General features: G+C 43.6%; 1 protein-coding gene across 1 annotated transcript in view; it reads left to right on the top strand.

Annotated features, from left to right (window-relative positions):
• Window positions 1-4168: 4168 nt before the first annotated feature.
• FBXO3 (F-box protein 3) overlaps window positions 4169-13551 on the top strand; it is a 32102-nt gene continuing 22719 nt past the window's right edge. The window contains exons 1-3 of the mRNA XM_045484914.1: window positions 4169-4350; window positions 8828-8917; window positions 10781-10944. Coding sequence (XP_045340870.1) covers window positions 4247-4350; window positions 8828-8917; window positions 10781-10944 — 358 coding nt within the window. The 5' untranslated portion in view covers window positions 4169-4246. The remainder of the gene's footprint in view (window positions 4351-8827; window positions 8918-10780; window positions 10945-13551) is intronic.

The following is a 13551-nucleotide window of genomic DNA, read 5'->3' as shown; positions in this document are numbered from 1 at the left end:
CACACACCCCCAATGCCAGGCAGCATAAATGCAAAATGTTGGGGGGAGGGGTACAAGCAGAGAGGGAGGAGAGAGCACAGGATCCCTCTCCCTGTCTCAGCTCTCAGCTTTCATTATCCCACTGAGAGGTACATGAGGTTGGGCAAAGGAAGACTAGACACATCCCAGAAAGTGTTCGATAGACAGCTAATAGAGACCCTAAACTATGGTGTTTTATATATGGGGGGCAGGGTATGGGTAAGGCCCCGTTTACCAGGAGCCTCTAGAACTCAGTATCTGGTGACTGCGGTCCTGCCTCTCAGCAAACTCACATCTGCTGAGGCAGCTAGTTGCTAAACCATGACAATAAGGGACTATGTGGATTGTCCCCCAAACAGGAGGGGGTGTATCTCTCACCTTCTGAAGAGTACTGGCATCAAAGCTGGAACAGCGCTGCGCTCATCTTAATTCCTTACAGGCCAGAGCCCAGACCCTTGCCCGTGATAAGATATGAATGAACGTCTGAGGGACTTACTGGAATAGCGGATGGGAACCTGGAAGCTGATGATACTACAACATAATTATCTCCAGGTAAGGCGTTGTGCTCCAAAAACCATACACCATAGGCCAAAGTGACACTGGGGTTCTCAAGAGAACACGTAAGCGTATTTATTTCTCAAGCATCATCACTCCCTGAGAGAGCAGAGAAACCTTTTTTAAAAACTTCCACATATGAACTCTTTTTTCAGAACCTTGTGCTTTCTGTGATTTACCACAGGAATATTAATGGCAAGCAAATACTATTTTAGTGAAATCCTTCTGTGCCCTTTAAAGAACAGCATCCAAAACAATTAGCAGACTTGGAAGAATTGTTTCTCCCACCCAGGCACACAGGCTCTGGAGCCCTCGCCCTCAGTCTTAGTCCAGGGGACCCAAATAGTCAAGTCCTGCCTCCCTATTCCTACCCCTTCTCCAGCCATTATTGTAGGTATTTGGGAGGGAGGTGGTAACAGAAAGCCACAGCCCAGGAACAGGCTCTCCTGGCCTTGCGCACCTCCACTGCTCCCCCAACCTCCTCTACTGACTTCATACCATGTCGGGGAGGAAATTGGGGCCCGGGTTGAAACCACCTCCCCAGAAGGCATAGGCTGTTGGACAAGAGGGCCGGCAACCTGATGGCGGTCTCCAAGATGCGACAGTGGCACAGCTCTGCAGCCTGAGACAGAGGGTCTAGGGGAGATAGCAGGAGGTCTGAACCCCACCACCTGGGAGAAGCTGGTCCTCCACCTGAGCGCCCCTTCTGACCTTCTGGGGGAAAAATAATCATTTAAAAAAGACATGAAAACATGTATTTAGCTGTACATTTTTTCCTTGCCTTTCGCTCCAATATAGCTTGAACAGCACTGTGGGAATCCAGTTTTTACTTAAAATTTTGCTGTTTTGTTCATTATAGATTTTTGCATTCATTTTTTTTTTAAATACTGCATTAAAATATGACATTTTGATTATTGAGGTGTTTGGGTTTTTTTTTTTTTTTTTGGCACCCCCTTCAATTTTGTCTCCCAGGTGAGTACCTGTCTCATCTCACCTTAATCCCGACCATGGTAGTAAGGTAACATCATACTTCTGGTCTTCTCATTTGGTCATAACTGGAGTAAGTCCAAAGGAAAGGAAAGGGAAATACAATAGGGTAGCAGAAGCAAATGCATTGCACTTAAAACTCCCCGCCCCAGCTTTTGGACTTAAAACAAGTTAAATTGCTTATCCGAGGGAGAAATAGAGACAAGCATGAATTAGAATCAAATCAAAATAAGCATGTACCTGTATCTACACTTAGGTATGGTTCCATGGCAAATAGCAATGATTGCTCTGTCTTCATCTGCTCAACCTAAATTTAAACTTTCTACTTGTTGAATGTCATGCTAGGCCCTGGAGTCACAAGGATGAAAAAGACTGAGAGCTTACAGTCTGGTAAGAGAGACACATAGGGAACAGCCGGCCTGAATCCAACTCTTGAAATGCCCTAAATATGTGCATAAATAGTTTGGAAGTACAGAGAGGTGAGCAGAGTTTCCTTTGTGTTAGTTTTTGTGTTTTCTTCCTAGGTGAGGGTCTCATTTGTATCAGTGGCATTTTAACGTATGGAGGTGAGTGACAACATTGGCAAGGCCAATGCCATTGAAAGATTTTTACTACATTTCACTGGAGAAGGGGGCATACCACATCATGTAGGGCCACAGTGGAAGCATCTGGTTTACTCGGGATGCAGAAGCAGGAGCAAGGGGAAAGGTTAGGCCAGGGACTTTATTGGGGTTTCCAGGAAAGGCAGGGCAGGGAAGAGTAAACAGCTTAGGACCGGCTAGTCTGAACAATACATGGTGGGCCTGGGCTCTAGTTGCCTGGTACCTGGCCCTCGGATGATTTAGGGCAGGGGAAATATTGGCTTGGTGTATGAGAGTTAGGTAAAGGAGGGGTTGGCTTGCATATGAGAGGCGTGCTCCCAACCAAGTTATTTGCTCCCTGTAAGAACTAGCTAGCCCTAGGGGCGCCTGGGTGGCGCAGTCGGTTAAGCGTCCGACTTCAGCCAGGTCACGATCCCTCCGTCCGGGAGTTCGAGCCCCGCGTCAGGCTCTGGGCTGATGGCTCAGAGCCTGGAGCCTGTTTCCGATTCTGTGTCTCCCTCTCTCTCTGCCCCTCCCCCATTCATGCTCTGTCTCTCTCTGTCCCAAAAATAAATAAACGTTGAAAAAAAAAAAAAAAAAAAAAGAACTAGCTAGCCCTAGGAGGACAGTCTGTCCTCTGACAGCAAGATTTTTAGGATCAAAACATCATAACATACAGAAAATTCAAAAACATGATTAATACACTGTGGATGGGGGAGAGGAGTTATAAATATTAGAAAATTCATAAATATAAAACATTAATGGTGTGGTGAATTGAGGAAATGGAGTGGTTTGGGTTGGATGGTGGACTTATTTCTACTTTTCCATATAGCTAGGAGGAAACCTTCTCCAGGATATGGAAGAGTTTGGAAAACTTAGTAATGGATGTATGCATAGGCTTCGGAAATTAACATTTACTGACTATCTAGTCAGGCACTTAACACAAACAAAACTTCATTTCCATCCATAAACCACTTTAGGGGAGGGATAGATTTTAGAGATGAGTCCAGAAGCTCACAGAATTTAGGCATGGTTAGCTAGTCCACCAGCTCAATTCTAGTAAAGTAAATGACAGATTCGTGATCACCAGGTCTCACTGGACTCCTCGAAGTCCCTTACACCATACTGCCTTTGGAAAAGCAAGGGAAAAGAAGGATTCAGGTAAGTGTATATTCACTTCTCCCACCAGCGCTTTTGTACCACCTTGGCGAAGCTAACAATGGGCAACCGCCATGCCTCAGTTACGCCCACTAGCGGTTTTGGCTCATCCCTTCACACCCAGAATACTTAACATTGCTGAGATTAAACCTTGGGGGGGAAATCCATTTAGGACACACTTTGCATTGCCCTAATAGGCTGAATAACCTTGACGACCAAATTAAGTGAAAGCGTCTGACCTTTAGATCCAGTACCTGTGCACCTTTAACTTGGGGAGGTGGTTAAAATAATGCCCTCAACAATCATTTCCCCAATTCGGGAGGAGCCTGGCACCTCTGGCTAATTTCCCAACTCTGCGCCTACTGAATGGACAAGGCTCAGAGCCGCCCTGTTGTGTGCTAGGGACACGCGGGGCGAGGGAGGCTGACCGGAAAAACGAAGTTTCTAGGTTGGAAGACTAAGAGGAGCGAAGGATTTGGGGGTCAAGGGCGGAGAGGACTTAGGGTGAGATTTGGGGCCTGTCTCCGAGGATAACGGGTGTAAAATTTCACATACGGGGGCGGGAGGGCTAGAGAGAGCCAGGCAGACAAAAGTCTTTGGGAACAAAGGCTGAAAGGGGTCCGGGGTGGGCAAGTTTAGGGACTGGAGTGGGAGGAGAGAGTGCGGGAGATGTCACGGGGAATAGGAGACAGCCTGCAGAGCTCGCGCACCGTAGCGGAGCCGGGATCCGCGAAGCAGCGGGTCCTACTGCACTGGCCTGGGGCCCACGGGGCGGGGGTGGAGCCTTACCGGGAGCCGCCCCTTCGATCCGCCCTGTGGGCGGGGCTGTCCTGGCGGTTACATAACAAACCTGTACCAGCGGCTGGGGAGCGGCTCGGGCGGTGGCGGCGGGGGGCGGGGTCTGGGCGGGACCGGGGCGGGGCCAGGCCTGCACCGGGCCAGGCAAGATGGCGGCGATGGAGACCCAGTCGGCACCGCTGACCCTAGAATCGCTGCCGACCGATCCCCTGCTCCTCATCTTATCCTTCTTGGACTACCGGGACCTAATCAAGTAATGGGACGACGCGCATGGCAGGGGTGGGGTCACGGGGCGGGGGAAGGTAGTGAGGCAGGAGGGACGGAGGCCCGGCTTGCCGACCGGACCTGGACTCCCGCGTCAGCCAGAAGGTGACGCCAGGGCAGCCCTGATCCTGCAGAGCCACCCCAGGGCCTGGGCGAGACGGGGGCGGAAAGGGCCCCGCCTTTAGATCTTCCTCCCGTCCAGGGCCCAGGCCTGAGGAGCGACGAGAGTCCTCTCTCCCAGGCCTCGGCGAGGCCCAGTTGTAAGATCCGGGAGGTATTGCTCCCCGCTGCTGCCCCGCCAACCCCAGTGCCCAGTACCCGCCGCCCGCCCCGCTGGTTTCGGCCCGATCTGGCCCAGCCCTGGATGCTTTGGAAAAGCCCCTGTCCAGGCCAAGTGCTCTTTTCTGCTTGGACCAGGGCCTGCGGACTGGGACGCAGTAGTGGGCAGGTGGGGCGCCGGAGGGAAGGAGCCAGGCGACCCTCTGACCCGCCCCCAGGTGCGACTTCCGTGGTACCATAATATCTAGCAGGGCTCACTTTCGGACATCTATGCTTGATAATTGTTTTGCTGCCAGCTTTCCTCCTCACGGTTGCATGTTGGATTTTGTGTTTTGGTAGTGACTTCCGGTGGTGCGATACAGGTGACCGTCTTCTCCCCTGTACGCTTTGGGTTTCCCACATTACCAGCATCCGTTCCAAAAATAAACACCGGTTGCTGGTAAGGGTGGTTAAGTGCCCAGTTCCTTCTGCGCTCGGGACTGTCAGGGATGGTGGAAGAAATGGCGTTGTTTACACCCTTGACAGCTGGTGGCATGGCTCTGTCTTTCTTGTGCCACCATATATATTTGCAGAGGAGGCAAAATCGCCCTCTTAAGGATGGGTAGGCAAGATTCGTTTTGTTTTGTTTTGATTTGTTTTTTTGTATTACCAACTGGATTCTAACCATTTGATTATTGCGCCCTGTGTTATCAGAAATTCTTTTAGAAATACAGCATTCTTGGATTTATTAATAATAATTGTTGGCTTGCCTAGCTATGTGGTGAGAGAGGGATAACTCCAGTTTCTGGCTGCTATCTATATTAGTGCCTGTAACTTTGTTTTTCAAGAAAATAAATTTTTCTCTACCCAGGCTGGTACTTAAAGCAGAGAAATAACGTTTGTCTTTTCTTTGGAAAAGGCTGTTCCAGGAGCAAACTGTTTTCATCTGCAATATTTTGTTGCTATATAGCCTCTTAGAAATCTAAGACACACACACACACACACACACACATTGCTGCCAGAGTGATTTTTCTAAGACAGATCTGGCTGTCATTCTCCTTAACCTATGATACTTCTTGTTTATTTACAGACTATAACCTAAACTTCTGGGAACATTTATGGTCCTTATCAATTTGGCACAAACCACTCTAGCCAAATCAGACCTCTGCCAGCATACTGCACACTTGTTGTTTTTTTGTTCAGTGGCTTAAGCTCTTGACCCTGCCTGGAAGCCTTGCTTGCCTTTTCTCAACCTGGCAAGATGGAATTTCTTTAAGACCCTCTCTCCTGATTCCTCTACCTTCTTCTTTCTTTTGCAGAGTTTATTTGCCATACCAGATAGATTGTGTGCTTTTTTTTTTTAATTTAAATTTTATTTTTTTTAGAAAGAGGAAACGAGTGGGAGGAGGGCCAGAGGGGAAGAAAGAAAGAATCTCAAGCAGGCTCCATGCTCAGCATAGATCTAGCCTGTCGTGGGGCTCGATCCCACAACCCTGGGATCATGAGCATGACCTGAGCCGAAATCAAGAGTTGGACCCTCAACCCACTGAGCCCCCCAGGCACCCCTAGATTTGTGCACTTCTTAAAAGTAAAGACTGTCTTGGGGTGCCTGGGGAGCTCAGTCAGTTAAGCATCTGATTCTTGATTTCCACGCAGGTCATGATCTCACAGCCGTGAGTTCCAGTGGAGTTTGAGCCCAGGGTCAGGCTCTATGCTGACAGCTCCAAGCCCGCTTGGGATCCTCTCTGCCCCTCCCTCATGTTCTCTCTCTCTCTCTCTCTCTCTCTCTCTCTCTCTCACTGTCTCTCCTTAAAATAAATAAATAAACATTTTTAAAAATTCTCAAAAGGTAAAGACTGTTTGTTTATCTTCGTATTCTTCATTTATTCAGTAGATTCTTTATCAGTGTCTGCTGTGTGCCAGCCAGTTAAATGTTGGGGATATAACAGTGAACAAGACAGAGAGGCCTGTCTTACGAAGTTTTACAGTTGTGTGGGCAAGATGGGAAAACAAAGTGCATAATTACAAGAGATGCTGTTTGCTATGAAGGAAATAAACCAGTTCCTCTGTAAAGGAATGGGAGGGAGGGATGATCAGTTCACGTTGCAAGGAGTTGTCGTATATGAAGGATGGCATAGAGCAGTCCTGGCAGAGGGAACAGTGTGTTCAGAAGCTGATTGGACAATAACATAGCCTGTTGGAGGTGCTAGAATGGTGTTGTGGGAGTTAGGGAGTGACTCACAGGCAGAATGGCTTGAGAAGAGACTGGTGAGATCATGCAGGACCCTGTGAGCCAAGATGAGGGGATCAGATTTTATTTTAAATGCTTTAGAGAAGAACCTTTTTGTTTTTTTCAGGCCCTCAATGGATTAGATGATGCCCACCCACATTGTCCACCATTTCAAATGCTAATCCTTTCCAGAAACATCTATACACACACACACACACACACACACACACACACACACACACAGAAATGTTTAGCCAGCTATCTGGGTATCTATCCCTTGGCGCAGGCAAGTTGACACATAAAGTTAACTGTCACAAACATCACATTTTATTTACAAAAAAGTTTCCAGTGTACTACAACTTCTTTCCTGCGCTATACAGCCCCACTTTGCCAAGTGTCTTGCCTATTGCTGAGCTCCAAAGTTTCAGATCCATATTTACTGAACTGGATGGTGTTGGATTGGGGTAGTCTGTTGGGATCATTGTGTAATATTAGCTGCACAATGTGGATCTCTTCCCGATGATTTATTGTGTACTATTCATTCTTAACCCTCACTGTGTATCAGAATTATATGTGACACTTTTTTTTAAGTTTATTTATTTTGAGAGAGAGAGAGAGAGAGTACAAGCAGGGGAGGGGCAGAGAGATAGGGAGAGCGAGAATCCCAAGCAGGCTCCGATGCGGGCTTGATCTCACGTACTGTGAGATGATGAGCTGAGCCTAGATCCAGAGTCTGATGTTCAATGGACTAAGCCACCCAGGGGCCCCAACATGTGACACTTTTTAAACATACACATGCTTGAGATACAGATCTTACCCCAAGCCAACAGAGTCAGAATGTCTAGAACAGTATTTCTTATCCTTCACGTACATCAGAATCACCTTTGGTGCTTATTCCAGAGATTCTTTTATGTTGTTTACCTCTTGGGACAGTAGAGAGAGAAGGATCAAGAAAAGAAGGAATGAACTCCAAATTCACAAAACTGGAGGGATTCCTATGTTTGCAAATATTAGTTTGGGCACCTCCTGAGCTTGTAAGAAAAGGATCAGGATGATGTTTGTGTAAAATCTGAAAATTGAACAAAAGCTATTATATTATTTACCATCAGTTGGTTTCTCACATGCCCCAGTCATGGCTTTGACAAGCCCCATGTAATTTAAGATTCCCTTAATTGATTACCTGTTGCGCAGCTGAGATCTTTGAATATCGGCTTTTCTACAACCTGTGATTCATCTTCTGAAAGGACTGAAATCCATTTTCCTAATCCTAGGCTCATTCTTTTTGCAAATTAATTAAGCAGGGTAGGCTTTATAGGACTGGAGCACTATTGTATTAGAAGTCTCTATATAATAAGAAAATTATTTATCTCTAATATTCCATGTTTTTGAGCAGCTGATACTAACTTGGATCACTATGGATACTGAATCAGAACTATAATGATTCTGACGTATTTTAGAGATGGGCTTTCCAATAGTTGCTATAATTAAAATTGGTTTTGGCTGCAATATTTCTTTCCTTTAAGAAAAAATTGGAACAAAAAAGACAAAAGGCTTATGTATTTAATATCAAATGTCTTGCAGACCTTAACATTTCTTTTTTGTTTACATCTGAATAACATTTCTTCCTGTATGTAGAAGTACTGTCCCAATAATAAGTGCATGAAAACTCTTTGATTTGAAATTAACAACTCCAAAAGTTTATGTTTTATAGACTTTCATATGCAAGCTATAGTTGTAGAGGTTTGGGGGGTTTATTCGTGAACTCAAATAATTAAGATTTCACCACTCACAAGGTAATTATAGTAGCTAACATGCTGAACAGGTTTTAGAAAATACTGTTTTGCAATTATAAGGGTGGAAAGTGGGAAATAAGAAACGTAAAAGGAATAAAATAAAACAACACTGAGTATTTTTATCTTTATTTCTAAACTGTTTTCTTATTTTCTTTCATACTAACCTTGAATCTGGTTACTGCCAGTTGTTGCTATGTCAGTCGAAGGCTTAGCCAGCTATCAAGTCATGATCCGCTGTGGAGAAGACATTGCAAAAAATACTGGCTGATATCTGAGTGAGTATTCAGGAAATATGTATTTCTGAAATTCGTCCCTTGGCTTCTGTAACACTAGTCCGTCCGGATCCTCCTCTCTAACCCTTCTCTCTTTACCTCCTTTGATTGTTCTCCTTGTGCCTCCCAGTAAATGCCGGTGTTCTCTAAGCTTCTGTCCTTGGGCCACTGCTCTTCTCCCTCTATGAATTCTGCATGCATGTTGCCGTTTATAGTGGCTGCCTGTGTGCTCCTAACTCCCAAACCTGAATGTCCATCCCTGACATCCCCACGCAGATCACAACCGCCTGCTGGACCTTTTCCATTGGATGACCCACAAGGGTTTTCTGAGTTCAGTAAATGTTAATAAACTTGACAGAATGAAAGTGTAGTTGACAGAAGGTGGCGTTGGGAAAGACAAAAGAAAAGGTAGGGTTGTCAATATCTATTTCTTAGATTGAGGGAATCAAGTCCTGGCAAGTTGGCAAAGCAAGAAGTAAAGGCCTAAGTATATTATTTAAAGCTGCAAGTTACTCAGTAGAACTAAAAATAATAGGCTATCAAACCCTGGGAGGAGGAAGAATGGGGAAGAGGAAATTTTAAGTATTGTCTGAACTGATCTTTTTCTTTGGGGTATCAGTAGATAGATATAAAATCGATAGGTCAAGACTAGAGGCATAAATGTTTAGACTTATAACTTCCAGAAATAACTAAAGTTTCCTTTGAAGGGTTGGACTTAGAATAGGAGACTAGTTTTTCCTAAGTTCGTTGGTACTGTATGGTTTTGATAATATGTATGTACATTATTTTCCTTCCAACCCCTGTCTCCCCCCACCCCCCAAACAACACCTGAATTGTTGTTTTCACCATCCCTAAACCCGATTCTCCTGCATTCCTCATCTTCATGGTGGTACCATCCACCTGGGCCTTCCAAGCCAGAAACAGGCATCATCCTAGATCTCCTCTCTTTCTGTCTCGACATTCATTCAATTACCAAGCCCTTTCTGATTTTAGCCTCTCTATATTTCTTGAATCTTTTTTCTCATTTCATCTAGCTACCCGTTTTAGGTCAGTTCATCATCTCTTACCAGAACTCCTCACAACCCTCCTGACTCATCTCTTGTGCCTCAAGTTTACACACCTCCCAAACCACAACCACAATTCTCTCTTTCAGCTCCCCTGTTAAAACCCTTCAGTAGCTCTCCGTTCCCTACAGGATAAGGTCCAACCTCGTTAGCATGATACCGGAAGGCCCTTTGTGGCTGCCTTATCCTGTGCCACTTCTGACTCTTAAGTTTACGCTTCATTCTTTCCCCCTGATTAGAATATACATTATTTGAGGGCACAAAGTAAGCCTCATTTTTAATGTCCTCCATGGCTGAGTAGACACTCAATAAATGTATGTGGAATTGTACCAAGTGAGAGATTGAATCATGTGATTACTTTGAATGCTACATGATTTTCTGGGTAACCCAGTGTAGGTAAATTGTATTTGTATCGTTATGTCATTAAATTCTAAATGTTTTCTAAAGTAAAACAACTACATAATATGCTTTAAAGCTTTATAATTGTGATGTTTTAAGGAGTAAGTTGAAATTCATACCTTATATACTATTCACATTGTGTTTCATTAAGGACATAGGGGAAAACTTAGGGGAAAGAATAAGTAGAAATAAGACAATAAGTGACTCATAATCCCACCCTGCCAGCAATAACTCCTGTAGAATTTTTTGATGTATGTATCACTTTTGCTATCTAGTCTTCATTTGTAGCTAAAATAAATGAAAAGGAAGGGAGAGGTAAGCACAAATTCCCAATAAAGTATGTTGGTAAGTGTTTAATTTCATTTCAAAAGATTTTTAATCTCATTTTTTAAAATCTGTTTAGGGAAGAGAAAACACAGAAGAATCAGTGTTGGAAATCTCTCTTCATAGATACTTACTCTGATGTAGGAAGATACATTGACCATTATGCTGCTATTAAAAAGGCCTGGGATGATCTCAAGAAATATTTGGAGCCCAGATGTCCTCGGATGGTTTTGTCTCTGAAAGGTACTGGGAATGCAGGGTCTCCCTTCTTCATCTAGTGACTGTAGTATAAATAGGTTAAATAACTTTGGTTTTCTTATCATCTATGCTACTCTGTAATTCACCAACATTATCTGTAATTCACCATTCATATTTGGCCAAGAAAATAGGAAGCCTATATTACTAAAAGGACTCTTGCTTTACTGCTTGTCCCGTTTTTGAGTGCCTTGGGACCCATGTGATTATTTATTAGAAGGGAAAGCTGAATTCCTTGTATCCTTATATGTTATAATAAACTCACTAATAGGAAGATTGCTTGAGGATAACTATTGTGATTTCTTTCAAAGGATTTGTTTTTTAATTGAAAAACTGCCTGCTGTATCAACCCTCTTTCTTATTTTTAGTGCAAGTAAATTGTTGTTTGATAGTCTAATGATTTAGAAAGATCAAGTATTAAAGACCTGGGTCTTTAAGAGTGTGAGAGGAGCATACTAAAATAAGGAAACCTTTCATCCCTATTTTGACATTTACAGAACAGTTAAAACTAAGATTTGAACTGAGGTCTATTTGACCCCAGAATTTGTGCTCAGAATTATTGTCCAACTCTGGGAAGAGATATTAACAAGCTCTTTCCCATTCATTTGATTTGCTAATTTATGCCCAGGAAAGTATATAAATAGGTTGCAGATATATTGCTACTTACCTGCTTTAGTCTCCAAGTTTTTTCAGATTTCTCCACTAAAAGGAATATAAAACATGTTTTGGCTTTGCTGAGCTGAGCTGTAATTGGAATCAGTTCTTCTCACATGTATTCCTTTTGAACTAAGGTCTCTTTAGAAACAGCCTTCCTTTTACATTCCGTATTTCCACTGTAACTTCCCATGCAAACATGAATTTCGTACAAACCATGATTGTATGACCAGGTACTTCAAACTGAGTTGCTAGGAGCTAGAGGAGAGATTGATTTGGCAGGGAGAGTAGAGCTTTGAAGGAAAGTATCCTTGATTAATATCTTCAGTGGCTTTTTGGTCTTGGAAGAAAAGAACAATATGACCAATATCTACTTGGTATGTGGGGTTAAATAATTTCAAGAGGAAGGTCATTCCGAAAATAGGTATTTCAGAATATAAGTAAAATAGGTAAGGGTTTGTAATAGCTATTATTTTGTATTAAACACAAATCAAGGCACTAAGCTAATTGTTTTATATTATTCCATTTAATGTACCCAAATCTTATGAGATAGATAATTATTATATTGGTGAACTGCCTAAGATATAAAAAGCCAAGTAAGTTGTTTGCTGTCACAAAACAAAAGGCCGCAGAGCCAGGATTTGAATATATAGAGCTGACCCCAGAGCTATGGTCTCAATAACTGATGGGAGAGAGGAGCTATCCTATTTTGTCCAGAGTGTCTTAGGACTCTTAGAGAGCAAGTCCAATACTAGCATGTTCGGAACATGAGAATATAAGCATGGTTCTCCTTTTAGTCTACCAAGAAACAAAGAAACTAAAGATATAGAGCAGCTTCTTTTTTTGTTTTTCTTTTTTTCTCTTCCTTTTTTTGGGGGGTTGGGAGGACTCCCATTTGGCATTCCCAGGTTCGCCGCTCACTGTTCTGTACCTAATGGTTAGAGGTGAGGTTGTCAGAGACTTCCTTGATGGCCCCTGTTTCACTCCCAGGTGCCAGTTGTCTGGGGTTTTGCCCTGAGGAATGGGGTAAAAGCTGTTTGATATCTGGAATGCTGGGGATTCTAGGGGTGCCAGGCCTATGAGTTGTAGGACTGAATCAGGAACTAGCTACTCACCTCAGCGGCGACAGTCCCTGACTCAATCTCAAGGTTATGGAGATGGCAGATAGAAAGGAAACTTGGAAAGCAAATAGGCATCAGGCTTGGGGAAAGTTTTACAGAGTACCTTGACATTATGGTATGTTAATATATCTTGTACCAATCTATCTAATGGTATATAACATGTGTCTTCAGATTCCATATTTACCTTACATGTGGGCTTAGAACTTCAGATTTGAAAGGGGCCTTTGAGACCATTTAGACCAGAGGTTGGCAAACTTTTTCTTTAAATGACCAGATAGTAAATATTTTAGTCTTTGAGAGATAGATGGTCTCTGTGACAACTATTCAACTCTACTGTTACTGTGGGGAAGCAGCCATAGATAATACATAGACAAAGGGGCGAAGCAGTGTTCCAAGAAAACTTCATTTACAGAAACGCTGCAGGCTGGGATTTGGGCTGCAGGTTGTAATTTGTCAGTCCCCGATTTATACCAGTTCCCTTGTTTTACAGGTGCAGGGACAGGCTCAGAGAGTTTAGGTGATTTACACAAGGTCCCATAACTAGTAAGTGACAGAGGTAGAATTTCAGTGGAGGTTTCTTGGCTCCCGGTAACCTTTTCCCTGCTTTTTCACACAAGTAGTCTAAGGAGCAACGGAAGTACATGAACATTTATTGAGTGCCAGGAAAGCACTTTATTAAACACAGGAAGCTTATTTAATCCTCACTATAATTCTCTCAGGCAGGTAGTATTATTCCCCATTTGGCAGATGAAATGGATTAAAGAGGTGAAATTACTTGCCAGAGATCACACAGCTCGTGGGTGGTAGAGCTGAGATTTGA

The sequence above is a fragment of the Leopardus geoffroyi genome, chromosome D1, assembly GCF_018350155.1.
Source record: "Leopardus geoffroyi isolate Oge1 chromosome D1, O.geoffroyi_Oge1_pat1.0, whole genome shotgun sequence".
Classification (NCBI taxonomy): Eukaryota; Metazoa; Chordata; class Mammalia; order Carnivora; family Felidae; genus Leopardus; species Leopardus geoffroyi.
The sequence above is the reverse complement of the archived record's forward strand: the minus strand, read 5'-3'. Positions and strand labels throughout refer to the sequence as shown.